The sequence below is a fragment of the Parambassis ranga genome, chromosome 7, assembly GCF_900634625.1.
Source record: "Parambassis ranga chromosome 7, fParRan2.1, whole genome shotgun sequence".
NCBI classification, from domain to species: Eukaryota; Metazoa; Chordata; class Actinopteri; family Ambassidae; genus Parambassis; species Parambassis ranga.
The window spans coordinates 18,303,506-18,317,995 of NC_041028.1; the positions used below are offsets into that span (position 1 = coordinate 18,303,506).

Sequence of the window (14,490 nt, forward strand, 5' to 3'; positions counted from 1 at the left end):
TAATAACTGGTTGACCCTCCTTTGGCAGCAATAACCTCAACCAATTATTTCCTGTAGTTGCAGATCAGACCTGCACAACGGTCAGGAGGAATTCAGTTCAGCATTTTGTTTAGATGTCTGGTGTGAATCGCTCTTGAGGTCATGCCACAGCATCTCAGTCGGCTTGAGGTCAGGACTCTGGGCCACTCCACAAGGCGTATCCTCTGCTGTGGATTTCCTTCTATGCCTTGGGTCGTTGTCCTGTTGCATCACCCTTCTTCTGTTGAGCTTCAGTCGGAGGACAGATGGTCTTATGTTTTTGTCAACACTTTGTCAACAAAAAATGTTAGCATGTGCCAGAGATTTCTGTAAGTCTTTAGCTGACACTAGGATTCTTCTTCACCTCTTTGTGCATTCTGCTCTGTCATCTTTGCAGGATAACCACTCCTAGGGAGAGAAGCATCAGTGCTTCACACTTTTTCCACCCTGCACTGTGAATGTTTACATGTTGTGTTCAATAAAAACATTAAAACATATCATTTTTTGTGGGATATTAGTTTAAGAAGACTGCATTTCTCTTTTGTGGTGACTTGGATGAGGATCAGAACACATTTTATGACCAATTTATGCAGAAATCCAGGTAATCTCAATCACGTACTTTTTCTTGCAACTGTAATTCTGCCAGAGTGCAACTGTTTCTCTTGTAAACACACACGAAGCTATGTAAAGCCCTACTTGGCATCTTACTTAATATGTGAAGCTGCTTTAGCAAGATCCAGGGTCTTCAGGATTTCATTTAAGAAGAGTGGAAAATTATCCTGTGGTCTGATAGATCAAAATCAGATACTGATACTTACTGGGCAGAAGATAAGAAGGACCACCCGGCTTGTTATAAGCACACAGCTCAGAAGCCAAGCACCTCTGATGGTATTGAGTACATGCAGTACCCAAAGCATGGGCATAGGATCTTTAACATCTCTGGAAGCTCGATTTGATACAGATTGATCCAGGCTATGCAGGTTTTAAAGCAGCATTTGGAGCAGAACAGGAGAATAATCAAACAAATTAAACGAAAACAAGAAAAGAAAACATAAATGGCAAAACTTTAATGACTTTTGTGAAAGTCTGCTGGTGTTTAGGGTCATGATCATGCAGAAATGAAGACAGCTCTACAGAGGTCACACACTTTAAAGCAGCACCGCAGATGGCTTTCAGAGGAGCCCATGATTATTTCAGCAATGGCTCCATTTGTAATGGCAGCAATTGGCTTTTAATTGATTTTCCTCTCTTTTATTAGTTTGGGGGGAGTGTTGTTGTTTTGAAGCATAATATATTAAACTCTGTAAGGTTCTCTGGAGTAAAAGTGTGATGGTCGTTAATAGCGGATTATTTGTTTTTTTGATGGCAGCTCTTTGGGACTTGCTTTGTGGGGGCCAGTCACGTGACGGAAGTGCTCCTGCCTGCTCGGTGAAGTAGCCCACCCACAAACTTGGCTTACACTTTAGTAATCATGCTCGTGTGGTTTATTGTAACCAAACCTGCTGTTTACGCCTCACACCGCTTCAAACTGACCAGTCATCACTTCAGCCGTCGCGCCGCCCTTCTCTGGGAGCCAAAGTAAGCTGTTTATGTGGACATAAGTGTGCAAACATGTTAGCGCAGCTAGCAAGGAGCTAATGTTAGCAGACACGAAGCTAGCGTGTGGACGCGCAGTAATGTTTACTGTCATGGGAGCGTTGACTTCTTATCAAATGGACGTCTGGCCGGTGTTTACAACCGTTTTACTGCGTTGCACTGAAATGAAAACAAGCGCTGAGAGCGTTAGCAAGATAGAGGCAAGCTAACAGGAAGGCACGCATAACTTAATCAGCTGTTGAGAGTCAGGCTGATTGTAACGTGCTATACGTTGTTTATTTTTGCTCCATGTGTTCTACAATGTACTGACTGTTTCTTCTTCCACCTCAGCCAGAGAGAAGCTTGGTAAAAGAGCATGGATGGAGTCAGCTGGAGCACTGCAAGGTCTCAGGAGTCATTCAGCCGCTCCAACCCAACAGCAGACACTCTGTCAAAGCTGGCCAACTTCATAGCACGGGCTGAAACTAAACAACACACACGGAACCAGAGGCCGCAACCATCCCACCTGTCCATGTTTGTTTGTTCAGAATGTGGCAAAAGTTTTAATTATGCACCAGACCTGTTGCAACATCAGGAACAGATGCACACATTGCCCAAGCCTCACAGGTGTCCCTCCTGTGGGCAGGAGTTCTCCCTGAGGTCCTCTTTGCAGCTGCATAAGTGTGATCACGGTGCCTCCCGGTGTGAGCTTTGCCACAGTGTGTCAAGAACTGGTTCTCCGTGCCTTGGGTGCACATCTTGCACCTCAGATCCTCTCAGACCACAGGACAAGTCTCTACACCGGCAGCCTCACATCTTGGACAGCAGTCCTTACACGTGTGCCCCGTGTGGGAGAGGCTTCAGCCAGAAGCAAGCTCTGTTGTACCATCAGCAGGCTGGTTGTAGTGAGCCAGCACAGTCAGACACAGCTGATGCTAGTAGCATTCCGGATGATTCTCCACCAGCGTCTGAAGGTGACTCTACACGCTCGGACTCCTCAGACACCCCGGGGCCCAGCGGTAGAACCGCCAACGTGTGCCATTTCTGTTCAAGAATCTTCCAAACAGAGGCTGCCCTGAGACGCCACAAACAGACTAACCATCCAGAGGAGGCACAGGTGACCAAACAGGACAGTGCTCATGGAGAGCTGAGGAACATAAGGAACACCATGGTGAATGGAAATCCAAAAGAAAGGCCACAATCCAGGAGGAAGCTTCTGACTTGTCGTTCCTGTGACATGGTCTTTAAGAGCACCTCTAAACTGTACATGCACAGGAAGGAGAAGCACAGCAGAGAGCAAAACAGTCGGAGAGAGCCGGGTGCTGTGATCAGCAAGCGTAGGAAAGGATACAAGTATCCATGTCAGGTCTGCAGCAAAGTTTTCTTCCATCATTTGTCACTTAGGGCGCATTACAGACAGCATGCAGTGGCAAGTCTCACCTCCAAAAGCGAAGGTCAGTCTGTAGAATGCACCACCAAAGATTTCACATTATTAGAAAACATACCAAATGAAGTAAAAACCACCCTAGCAGATAATAAGCCAGTTCAGGCTAGACGAGGGAGGCCAAGGAAATTCCCAGAGACGGGTGAGGTTGGTGATCACGGGAGATGTAGAGTAGTCACTGAAGTAGAGAAGGAAGAGGAGGAGCAGGAAGAAGAAGAAGAAGAAGAGGAGGAGGAAGAGGAAAGAGAGTTCCCATGCCCCTCCTGTGCAGAGGTGTTCCCATTGCAGTGGGAGCTGAAACAGCATGTGAAACTCCATCAGGCCTCCGTGAGGAGGAGACAGTGCAGCGTGTGCACCAGCATGATGGACACCTGTAAATGGCCTGGCTCGAAGAAGCAGCGGCTGTACCACTGTGTACCCTGCCAGCAGGGGTTCTCAACACTGGACTCTTTCCTAGAACACTGTCAGGAGCACCTGCGAGTCAGGGTTGAACAGGACAGCATCATGGAGTGCTACGCTTATCAGGCCAGCAAAGCCTGATGTTTGAGTTTGAATGTCAACAAAGATTGCCTTTTTGCCCAGAAGGGTTAGAGATCTCTGAAATTCTTGAGAAACCAGTTCACTAATTGAGCATTCAGAACATCACTGTTGTCACTGCATTAGGGGTTAAAGAGATGGATTGTTAAAGAACCATACTGGAATTTTTTTGTAGCCCTTTGACAAAATAAATAAATAAATTACATTTTCAGTTCTTTTTAGATTATGTTGTCACTCTATGCCAGAGGTTCAGTAACACCACAAAGTGTGAATATTGGATAGAATAGAATAGAATATACTTTATTAATCCCTTTGGGAAGGTCCGTCGGGGAAATTTGGGATGTTTTATGCACTGTTTGAATAACATAATCTACAATGAAAATACTTTTGTGGGTGTTCACACCCACTTCAATGCCTTTTACTGTGAACTCGGGTCACATTTCCTAGCTATGCAAACTGACTGATAGCAACCCTTTAGTGTGTCTGATGCTTGATAAGTGCAGGAATTCTGATTTAGGAAATGCATTTGGATCCACCCGAATTTTTTCAAAGTGCTACTGTAAAAATGTAAACAGTGATTTCAATAGATTTTGAAGCATATACTTTTCAAAGTCTTTTGTAACTTAGCGTCTGGCTCTTTATAGATGAATCAATTAAAATGTTTCTCAAGAGATGTTTTGTTTGCATTTTTTTTACGAAATACTTGGTTTGTCCCAGGGCAGCTGTAGCAACACGTGGAAACTATATTAAATAAAACTATATTAATAACTTACATTTCAATTATTAAATTAAATTAAATTACATTTCAAATACATTTAAGCAAATGTTATAATCGGTAAATACAAGAAAACATATTGACTTTCTGCACTGCAGCAACATAAAGCAACTGAAATATGCGGCAGTATTGTTCATATAGTAATGTTATTATGTATTTAGAATGTTTCTGGACTGTCTCGTTGCTGTTTTTACTTCATTTATACTTTTGAACGATTAAAAAAAACTCTGCCTCCTCCCGGCCTCTTGGCGGCGCTGTGCGGACACTGCAGGACCATTAATGAAGGTTTTTTGGTGGACTTCCGGTCCGTCAGCACACGCTTTCCTTCCGCGGATTTGAGAAACGCTAACCATACGACTTATTGCCGGTTTTCATAAAATACAGGGAAAATGAGCAAAGCACACCCACCCGAGCTGAAGAAGTAAGTAACGTGTCTTTGTTAAATTACCAGCACGGTGTATTCTGGAACAGCGTTATGTTTTCAGTGGTAGAAGTAGCATAGCGTTCCTGCTACATTGTTTGCAATGGCAACAAGCTAACACTAGCTAGCTTCACTGGCTGAATTATGTATCAATGGTGAACGTGTTAAACAGAAGCTAACGTTGTTTTTCTGTTTCAGGTTCATGGACAAGAAGCTTTCGTGTGAGTATGGCTGATATGAACCTGCAGCAGTGTGCAAAGTGTTTTTAATGTTAGCTTGTAACTTGTTATAGTTAAAAGTACCGAGTATTTGGTGTAAGTGCTGCGTGCAAATGGTGACAACAACAACAAAGCTACGTTTAACTTTGGAGGATTCATGTTAACCAAAACTGTCTAACTTGAGAATGCTTACAAATATATCAATTTCAAATATTCAATTTTATTCTGTTTTATCAAAAAATGTTTTTCTCCTGTAAAACCCAAGCACACAAGATTCCTCACAGATTGTTTTCTGTCCTTTAGTGAAGCTGAATGGAGGCAGACACGTGCAGGGCATCCTGCGAGGGTTCGACCCATTCATGAACCTGGTGGTGGATGACTGCCTGGAGATGGGCCCAGGAGGACAACAGAACACCATCGGCATGGTGGTCAGTGCACTGCTTGATGTGTTTTTCTGTTGTGAACAAAAGTCGAATAGAAACATGTTATAGATATGTCAACACTGCCTGTCTGTAACGTTTAAGTTACTGTAATGTTTAACTGTTTAAACTTTAAATATTCCATGATTCCTTGTTGGGATGGGGTTGGAATTTTTCTCAGCAGACAATTACTGTAGATCTAAAGTAGTGTGAAAAGCACAGGTGAGACTGATAAGATGGCTCTTCATTTAATTTACCCACCAAGCATGTAAAGGGGATTATTGGCTACACCTGTGCTAAGGAAGGTCTGATGATGTTCTGTTTTTGTTTCCTTATAAATGTGGTAACTGTCTGTGGTCTTATAGGTCATCAGAGGAAACAGCATCATAATGTTGGAGGCCTTGGAGCGAGTATGAGAGGGGCAGCTACAGATGGAGAACAACACACACATTTTTACATTCTGTTAACTCTTTAAGTTCTTTATCAAGCAGGCAAAACTGTCGTGTTTCCTTGAATTGTAAGATTTTCATTGATAGGGATGTTTTTTGGACATGTTTTGAATTGTGTCTGTGAATAAATCTGTTTTTCTTTGTATTTGTTGTCTCTTTACAGTAACTGTACACACATTATTTATGCTGTGGTTTTAAAGCATTATATTTCTCATTGGATATATACATTCAGAGCACTCATCTTTCTGTGTGATACTGTATTTACATTCTAAAAAAACCTTCAGATGGTGATTTTTTTTTAGAAAAAGTGATGGATAAAACTCTGAAATTTGGTAGTTATACTGTTAAAAACCAACATCAAGTGTAAATAACGCTTGTTATATCGTTTTTGTTAAACTGCATTTACCATGACAAAATAGATGTAAATCACTAATAATACAAATCAACATAGCGTGTTGCTTAAAACAAAGCTGTGTTGTATGATAGTGCAGGCTGATCTGCAAATTCACTTTTGTCTTTATTATTATTAGTCAGTTAAAAATGTATTTATTTAGGCGGTTTAAAATAGTAACAGCGTAGCATTGTTGATAAGGTTGGAGTGCAGAAGCCAGGCCGCCAGAGGGCGCTGTCTGTAAATCGCACTTCCTCTTTGGGTTTGGGGTCTTTTATTTTGAAGGCCTTTTGCCGTCACCGCGGGCACGTTTCTTGACGTTTTGTGTCGTCGCCGCTTGACGATATGTGGAAAGTAGCAATGTCGGAGGAGGTTGGGAAGGCGCTGCAGTCGGTAGTGGAGCGGGTGCACCAGGCGGCGGCACGGCGGCCCAAGGTAACTGCAGCCCATGAGGCTCCGCTTGGGAGCACCGCTGCCGTCGCTCCACTCTCGGAGCCCCGAAAAAGTCGTGCTGTGTCAGAACGACTTGTTATGTAAGGCTGCCAAACAGCTCAACCTTTGGATGGGAGGCAGTCGGGCAGCACTCTCATAACACCATGCATGGCTAAAAGTGGCAGCTTAATAATGCGTGGGAGTGGGGTACACAACATTGTGTATGCATGCACACTGATGCATAGAAATGATGCCTAGAAGCTGCATGTGCATTATGTATGGAGGTTTTTCTGTTTGTATGCTAGTCGTGTTTCTCTCCTCACAGCACAGCGCTGTAGAAGATGTCCACTGCTGTAGATGTTATTGTCATGAAGTGGCCCTCCATTGAAGAGGAGGCTGATTTGTTGGAATGCGCAGCATGCTTCCACTCTCACCTACATGTGTCTCACTGGGTTGAAGCTAATAATCTCATAATGACAGATCAGATCAGGCAGCATCAGCCAGAAACAATCAGTTCCATCAATGTTTTGAAAGATCCTGACAGGGCTGAGTCACTGTTCTGCAAGAGCCAATAGACCTCTGCTTACACGCTGCCACACGCACAAGCTCCTCTGCTGATGCTGCTACCGATTCAGATGAAAGATGAGTCCTGTTTGTCCTTCCTGTAGACTCTGCCAGCTGTGCCGCCCCGCCTCGTAGCTGTCAGCAAGACAAAACCCCCAGAGATGGTTGTGGAAGCCTACAGACAAGGGCAGAGGAACTTTGGAGAAAACTATGTGAGTATGAAACACTGCTGGAGTGGAAAAAAAAAAGGAGGGACATAGTGTGACCTCTCTCCTTCATCTCCACCCAGGTTAATGAACTTGTGGACAAAGCTTCAGATCCTCTGGTAGGTTCACATAATTTAGAAGTCAGAAGGAATTTTCTCACCTCAGTCTGAGACATGTTTTCACAGTGTTTCCATTTTTTTTTTCTAGATTCTCGAATCCTGTCCAGAAATCAAATGGCACTTTATTGGCCATTTACAGAAGAATAATGTAAACAAACTTTTGGGTGAGCCTCTGTCCACTCTCCTGCTGAAGCTGCATGACGAAAGGAAAGAAAAATACGCCCCACTGACTTTTCTTCCTGTCTCCAGGCGTGCCGAACCTCTTCCTTGTGGAGACGGTGGACTCAGTGAAACTGGCTGATAAGGTCAACAGCTCGTGGCAGCGCATCAGAGGGGACAGCACACAGAGGTTAAAGATCATGGTGCAGATCAACACCAGTGGAGAGCAGAGTAAGTGTGAGCTGATCCTAAAAGCATGCTGCAGGAGGAGAGTCCTGTTTCACGTCAGATTTCTGCTGCAGGTAAACACGGCCTGCCACCAGAGGAGACAGTGGACACAGTGAAGCACATCGTATCTCAGTGCTCCGCCCTGCACTTCTCAGGACTCATGACCATTGGGCGCTATGGTTACGACCTCACCCTGGGCCCCAACCCCGACTTTCAGGTACAGAAGACTCAGAGGAGACCAAACTGTGCAGGGATAGATTATAAATTAATATATCATATCACATGTTACTTGAGGGGGGCCTACAAGACATATGCTGATAATATCCCACATGATATTTGACTGAGGGGCGCCACTCAGGTATAAGGGGGAAAAGAGCCTGTGTTATATGATTGAGGGGCCCTTTTATATACCATTTCTACCTCAACTCACCTGTGCAATAACTGTTAAATATGTAAACTGTTTATAATGTATATATCTTTTATTGGTAGCCTATTTTATATTGTATATATCTTTTTCCTAACTTATCCCTTGCTGTCTGTATGCCGTTGCAAAAATGCAATTTCCCCATTGTGGGACTAATAAAGGTTTCTTAATCTTAATCTTAATCTTTGAAGGTATGTAACAAAACCATTTGGCTACATGGTCCTATTAACTTATCAGGATGGATAAAATGAGAAATAATAATAATAATAAATAATTTGTTAGAGTCTACATTTCTAGCTAATGGCAGATCAGTCCTACTTTTGTTAGCTTAGCTAACACCTCTGCTGGCTGCTTAGGGGAGAAATAATTGTTGTCAGACACAAACCTCCACACAAATAATTTGGCTTACACTGTGCATATATAATACTATTATTACTATTGTTATTATTTTATTGGCGTAGATGTTGCTGAGTCGAAGGCAGGAGGTGTGTGACAGTCTGAAGCTTCCTATGGAGGAGGTTGAACTCAGCATGGGTATGTCCACAGACTTTGAACATGCGGTGAGTATCACTCCTTATTAATGTCCTTAACTCAGCATAACAAATTTCTTTATCAGTATTTCAAATCCCATCAAGGATTAAATCGAAATGATGTAACAGCTTTAGCCATGCTTGCATGCCATGTTATTAAAATGCTTCGGATTCACTGGAAATCTCCCACTCAGACCCAGGTCATCGAGTTTTACACTCTGGGGACTGGCCATCATTCTTGTAGTGATAAAAAAGGGGGTCCTGAGAGACATATCTAGGAGGATATGAATATCCATATGTTATATTATATATATTTTTTTCCCATCTAGACAGTGGGTGCTGGGATTCACTCTCCGAGGAATAGTGAATAGTGTCCCAAAGTAGTGTCCCAAAGTTGAACTAAATATGACCAGGAGACAACTATCTATGCCACATATTGTTGCAGTCTATAAAAAGATATTTACTACTATTTATTTAAGAAGACACCATCAGGGGAACATGCTCTGTATTTTGGATGTGTTAGTGCCTCTGATTTTTTTTTTCTGTTGTTACATCTATCCTCTATGTGTGTGTTAAAGATCGAGGTTGGTGCCACCAACGTGCGCGTGGGTAGCATTATATTCGGCAACAGAGAATATCCCAACAGTGCTGCCAACACCCCCAACCCCAGTCCTGCTCCCAGTCCAGCCCACAGCCCGGAGAAAACTACCAAGACTGTGTCTGAAGAAGCCGCCAAGAAAATGCACCACCTCACCGTGTCTGAACACTAAGAAGAGCCTCTCCTCCCCCGAAACACCTTTACGAAAATAATTTAGAACATGCAGAGGAGTGGAGCAGGTGGTTTCCACAGATCCGTTTGGAGCTAGGATTGCCTAATTTAAAAGTGTATTTGCCTAATCCTCTTCACTTTTTGTGCGCCCTTGTTGCTCTTTGAAGCATTAAAAAGCGGCAGAGCTAGTCAAACCTTTTTTAAACAGTAGAGTCCAACAGGTGTTATTAACCTTTAGTGCTCCGACATCCTGCTGTGGAAGCCTACTAGTGGATACCAGACAAACTACTGAAACCTTAGAAAAACCTATTGAAATGAGTTGGTGGTGTGATATTTCTACCTTTCCAATCCCAACATGTGACCGTGTCCCCGCGATCAGGACCTCCACACAAAGACGATGTACCGTTTCTGTTGTACAGTTGACACAAAGACTTGATTTAATAAATCATCTATCCCTTTATAATGACATGGTATTGTGTATTTGATATTGTTTCGTATGGTGTGCCAAACGTGTCAAATCTCTATTCTTGATATCAACGAATTCAGAAAAAAAAAAGCAAAGGGAGGCGTTTTGTTTCTGTGTATGAGTCTCGTGTACGTGCAGTGGTGTGATGCATTGTTGGAGCTGAGAGAGAGTAAACCTATGCAAAGTGGCCGTTTGTTCTGTTTAAATAATGAGATTTTCACACTGCAGCTGTGATGGTTTTCTTCAAAGATGTCACGAGGTCGGTGTGTTTTTCTCTGTCTCTGTGAAAAAGTGCTGTCAGTGATTTAAAAACAAAACAGAAAAAAAAGGCTGATGAGTTTGTGGTTCGGTGTGTGGTTAATGTCTTAACGAGGTTTGGTTTTTGAATCTGAGGGAAGCCAAAGCCAAGCAATAAATCTGACTGCTAACAAGATCTGCCATTTGCTGTGTGTTTCTTCACTTTAGGGCGAAGTGGCACAGATAACAGAGGACGGTGGTGTGGTAGTAGGTTTCTTTATTAAGCACACACGCAGGTGACAGACCACAATGAACCTAATTATTTCCAGAGATGGATGTAAAACTTAACCTTGCTTAAAACTGGTATTCCCTTTCATAAATTATGAGTTAACGGAACATTTAACATGCTGTCCTTCACAAATTGAACTCAAAATGACAGTAAACTTGGTTAAAGCTCAGCAATAAAACTCAAGCCACAGCTGATAATAAATACGTTGTGTAGAGACTTCTGTATCATTCAATCAGTGTAAAAGGCAATAGAAAATCACAAGGGGCAGTCAAGCTATACCTGTTATTTACAACACACAATGCTTTTATTGTTAATATCACAAACTATCTACAGACCTACCTGGTGATCTGGGATCTATATACAGTCTGTATAAGTTAAGGAGGTAACATTTTGGTGTTCAATTTCACATTTATAAGAAGTAAATAAACATTAAATGGTTTGTAACACCAATGTAGATGTGAACATTGTATTAGTTTATTATTTAAAATAGCTTCTGTGAAGCATTTGTAACCATTTTTAACGTACTTGTACTAACATATGTCCAAGAAAATGTTTGCAAGCTGAAAGGCTAGTATCATATAAATTAAGATAGCAAGCAAATATGTAACCATTACGTCCACACTGACCCTCGCTGGGATGTGGGCTTTTAGGTCCAAGCTAGGTCAGCTTAGCTTAGCTTACCTCCTAACCCACAGACTGTTTTCTGTGACCCATGAGAGGTGGTGTCAGTTCCACTGTACATACACATGCTTTGACACTGATTGTGTCGGAATGGGGCGACACATATTTCACCCTGTAGCTTTAACTGTTCAACAATCTCTGCATTATGCTCACAAATGTCAAATGTAAGGGTTAAAATCAAGTGTGTTCAAGGATGGGATAATATTTGCCGACAACTGAAAGGTTACGTTAGAAAACATAAATATTAAACTATGTACAACACAATGGCAAAAAATAAACAGCTAAATTTAACATTCTTCTGTCATTTACTTCTATTTAATCACAAAAGAAGCTACTTCCTGCACTTGAGGAAAGAAAACCTTTGCCAAACAAAACAGGAGAAGGTGATGGGAAGTCAAACTGATACTGTTCACAAGAAAACAAAAGAAAAACTGCCCAGGACTGATACCTGCACCTCATACCGTGTATGGCTGATTTTAGGTCTGCTCCTGAATGTTTCTGCGCTGAAGGTAGTTGCCTTCCTGTGCTGGTGACCCAAGTCCGTCAGGTTGTGTTGTTTCCTGGTGGTGTTCCACAGACGGACATTACACCAGTTTCTTGGCCTCAAAGAAGCTTTTCAGGTGCTTCATCTGCCAGATGCCGGTGACGATGAGGATGAGCGTCTGAGCGATGGACCACCAGAGGACACGCTGGTTAGTGCTCTCGCTTGTCATGCGAAAACGCTCCTCGCGATACTGCAGAAGACAACACACACGGAAACCACAACCCTACATGTGACTCAAGCTTATAACATGTTATATTAACAAATCTGTCCAGCGAACAGTAATAAAGAAAAAAGAAATCTCTTCAATAAATATCGGGAGTCAGCTGTCTCAGACAGGTTTGTGCTTCTGTACTGACCCTCTGGTAGTTTTGCTCCTTCTGGATCTGTTCCACTTGGTCCAGCAGCTGTCGGACTCGCAGCTGCAGCTCTGTGAGTTTGTCCTTAGCTGCAATTTCTGGATAGTTATTGGTATGTTCTCCAACCTGAATGTCCAGATGCACCCTCTGTAACAAAGGGACAGTTTGAGATCATTTAATGAAAGCCTATGAAGTCTGTGAGCGGTCCTATGAGACGTTTATCAGTGTGACAGGGAATTTCTATAAAAAAAGAGGACATTATGTTAGGAAATAAGGAAATTTACACATCAGTTATGATCACTTTAAAAGGAATTTAAACATATGTTTTAACCATGCCTCACTGCACTGTTTTTGTAACTGGTAGCAGTGTCAACAATCTGAAGTTTTCTTAGTTTTGGACTTTTTCCCCACACAAACTGACACCGACAGTAACCAAATTATGGAGTACAATTTTAGCCATTTTGTCACCTTTATTTTATAATTTTTTTTACATTATGTTTATTTGAATCACGTAGGGGTGAGTGTGAGTGTGAATGGTTGTTGGTCTGTGTATGTTGCCCTGTGATGGACTGGCGACCTGTCCCACCTCTGGCCCTCATGACCCTGTACTACAGGACAAAGCAGGTTCAGAAGATGGGCGGATTTATTTGCCTGCTGCAGCTATGTTGCTATCCATTACTTTTACCTTTTTGTTAACATTTCCATCCCTTTGGAAACACTCAGCTATTAAACATCATTCATTTTTTAAAAATCAAATGTACTTCCTCAGTAAGCCTAATTTTTTATGTTAATCACTATGAAAGGAATGTGGATTTCATATATATCTATATGATTTTCATCCAGTGCTTGTACATTGGTGTGAACACTATGGTGATGTCCATACCAGTTTTCCTCCTGCAAACAGAGCCATCTTGGTGGAGTTAGAGTGCAAACAGATCTGATGCTCTCCCGGAGTGTGGGACGTGAACGTGAATCGCCCATCTGACCCATACTGACGAGAGAGGATGATCTGACAGAGTAAAGACACAACAAATGTTTAGAATTCTTGGTATGCTGGTGTGTTTGAGGAACACCATCTCTTCCTTGTTTACCTTTGTGTCCGGATCCTTGATCTCCACGTGCATCCCCAAACCAGGAGTAGATGGGAGGAAGGTGCTGGTCTGTTTGTCCCAAAGCTGAGTCCTGTATTTTCCTATTAGACAGGCAGCAATCACACACACAAACCATCAAGTTAAACAGTAATCATTCAAAAGAGAGCAACTTTAAGACATGCAACAATTATATGGGCATTAAATTCAAATACCAGAAACTTTTGTTACTTGCAGCTCTAGAACAATCTAACTTTAATTTTAAAGCTTTAAATAAAATTTATTTAGATGGAGAAACATGTGAGAGGGTACAAATATCAATATGTCATATTTTCTGTCTTACTGTGCAATCTCACATTGCCCCAATGTTACAATCAGCCATGCACCATCCTTACTTTAAGCTTTTCAGTTCAATATGTATTCATCAGACCAGGAATTCCAGGCAGTGTTGCTATTTTTCCAAATTTCCAATCTAATTTTGACAAAACTAACATGTTATACAGCACCATATGTTGCATAACAAATGTATACGGTGCTGAATCTACCGCTCACTGAAAAGATGAAATAGAAGCTAAGCAATTGTTATTAAAATCCTAAAATCTTAAAAACCGCTGTCACTTTCAGCCCAGCATCAGTGCTGATGGCAGCTGTTAGCATACAATGCTAGGTAGCTACGTCAAGTCAAGCTAAAGAGCTAACGACCTTACCAATAACCATGGTTTCGTCTGGAATTTCTTCAATGAAACATTTTTTCTCCGTCTCTCCTATATGGAAATACAGCGCGTAACTTGGATATATCCAAGCTAATATTAAAATAACTCCAGCTGCAGTGACAGAGAGCATCATGTAGCCTCTTCCACTTTCGTGCACATCCGGTGTTACGACGAGTTCTGAATGACTGCCGCAAAGCCAAACCAGAGACTACGACTACGGTGGCCCTGAAGTTCAAAACACAACGACATTTCACAAACCACATTTCACAACACACAATGAGATTACAGCCGTTTTGTATTTATCTTGTAAGTTCATTCTGTTCACCTGTAGTCTCATTCTATAGAGCTCATGTGACCTTCACTGTTGTTCCTCCATGGTGAAGGATGACTTCACCATACTTGGCCATCAGGGAAACAGGAACAATGCAAGATCCTTTG

The 14,490-nt window shown here is 42.1% G+C and overlaps 4 protein-coding genes across 5 annotated transcripts; 3 read left to right on the forward strand and 1 right to left on the reverse strand.

The window, feature by feature from the left end:
• Positions 1–1,432: 1,432 nt before the first annotated feature.
• Positions 1,433–4,247, forward strand: LOC114439223 (zinc finger protein 184). Of its 2 annotated transcripts, none has more exons than XM_028411065.1 (2): positions 1,433–1,596; positions 1,945–4,247. In XM_028411065.1, exon 2 carries the CDS (start codon positions 1,970–1,972, stop codon positions 3,575–3,577), a length of 1,608 nt encoding a protein of 535 aa, XP_028266866.1. In that variant the 5' UTR covers positions 1,433–1,596; positions 1,945–1,969; the 3' UTR covers positions 3,578–4,247. The 2 variants fall into 2 exon arrangements, with proteins under 2 accessions (XP_028266866.1, XP_028266867.1); XM_028411066.1 differs by lacking the exon at positions 1,433–1,596 and adding an exon at positions 1,603–1,814.
• Positions 4,248–4,634: 387 nt separating this feature from the next.
• On the forward strand, positions 4,635–6,001 carry snrpg (small nuclear ribonucleoprotein polypeptide G). The gene is made up of 4 exons (XM_028410286.1): positions 4,635–4,770; positions 4,969–4,991; positions 5,292–5,416; positions 5,773–6,001. The coding sequence occupies exons 1-4, from the start codon at positions 4,739–4,741 to the stop codon at positions 5,821–5,823; spliced, it is 231 nt and encodes a 76-aa protein (XP_028266087.1). The 5' UTR covers positions 4,635–4,738; the 3' UTR covers positions 5,824–6,001.
• A 518-nt stretch (positions 6,002–6,519) lies between these two features.
• plpbp (pyridoxal phosphate binding protein) lies at positions 6,520–10,577 on the forward strand. The gene is made up of 8 exons (XM_028410550.1): positions 6,520–6,682; positions 7,348–7,455; positions 7,533–7,568; positions 7,657–7,732; positions 7,818–7,958; positions 8,030–8,172; positions 8,841–8,939; positions 9,488–10,577. The coding sequence occupies exons 1-8, from the start codon at positions 6,593–6,595 to the stop codon at positions 9,677–9,679; spliced, it is 885 nt and encodes a 294-aa protein (XP_028266351.1). The 5' UTR covers positions 6,520–6,592; the 3' UTR covers positions 9,680–10,577.
• A 64-nt stretch (positions 10,578–10,641) lies between these two features.
• Positions 10,642–14,219, reverse strand: tmed4 (transmembrane p24 trafficking protein 4). The gene is made up of 5 exons (XM_028410551.1): positions 14,047–14,219; positions 13,343–13,443; positions 13,135–13,260; positions 12,252–12,398; positions 10,642–12,085 (listed from the first exon to the last, which is right to left on the reverse strand). The coding sequence occupies exons 1-5, from the start codon at positions 14,183–14,185 to the stop codon at positions 11,936–11,938; spliced, it is 663 nt and encodes a 220-aa protein (XP_028266352.1). The 5' UTR covers positions 14,186–14,219; the 3' UTR covers positions 10,642–11,935.
• Positions 14,220–14,490: the final 271 nt, after the last annotated feature.

Coding starts and splice junctions, on each gene's coding strand:
- tmed4 (XM_028410551.1), bottom strand. CDS start 14,185: ATGATGCTCTCTGTCACTGCAGCTGGAGTTATTTTAATATTAGCTTGG. Junction 13,261..13,342: donor TCAAGGATCCGGACACAAAG/GTAAACAAGGAA, acceptor TTACTCTGTCAG/ATCATCCTCTCTCGTCAGTA. Junction 12,399..13,134: donor TGTTTGCAGGAGGAAAACTG/GTATGGACATCA, acceptor CCTTTGTTACAG/AGGGTGCATCTGGACATTCA.
- LOC114439223 (XM_028411065.1), top strand. CDS start 1,970: ATGGATGGAGTCAGCTGGAGCACTGCAAGGTCTCAGGAGTCATTCAGC.
- plpbp (XM_028410550.1), top strand. CDS start 6,593: ATGTGGAAAGTAGCAATGTCGGAGGAGGTTGGGAAGGCGCTGCAGTCG. Junction 7,733..7,817: donor TAATGTAAACAAACTTTTGG/GTGAGCCTCTGT, acceptor TCCTGTCTCCAG/GCGTGCCGAACCTCTTCCTT. Junction 8,173..8,840: donor GCCCCAACCCCGACTTTCAG/GTACAGAAGACT, acceptor TTATTGGCGTAG/ATGTTGCTGAGTCGAAGGCA.
- snrpg (XM_028410286.1), top strand. CDS start 4,739: ATGAGCAAAGCACACCCACCCGAGCTGAAGAA. Junction 4,771..4,968: donor CACCCACCCGAGCTGAAGAA/GTAAGTAACGTG, acceptor TTTCTGTTTCAG/GTTCATGGACAAGAAGCTTT. Junction 5,417..5,772: donor AGAACACCATCGGCATGGTG/GTCAGTGCACTG, acceptor GTGGTCTTATAG/GTCATCAGAGGAAACAGCAT.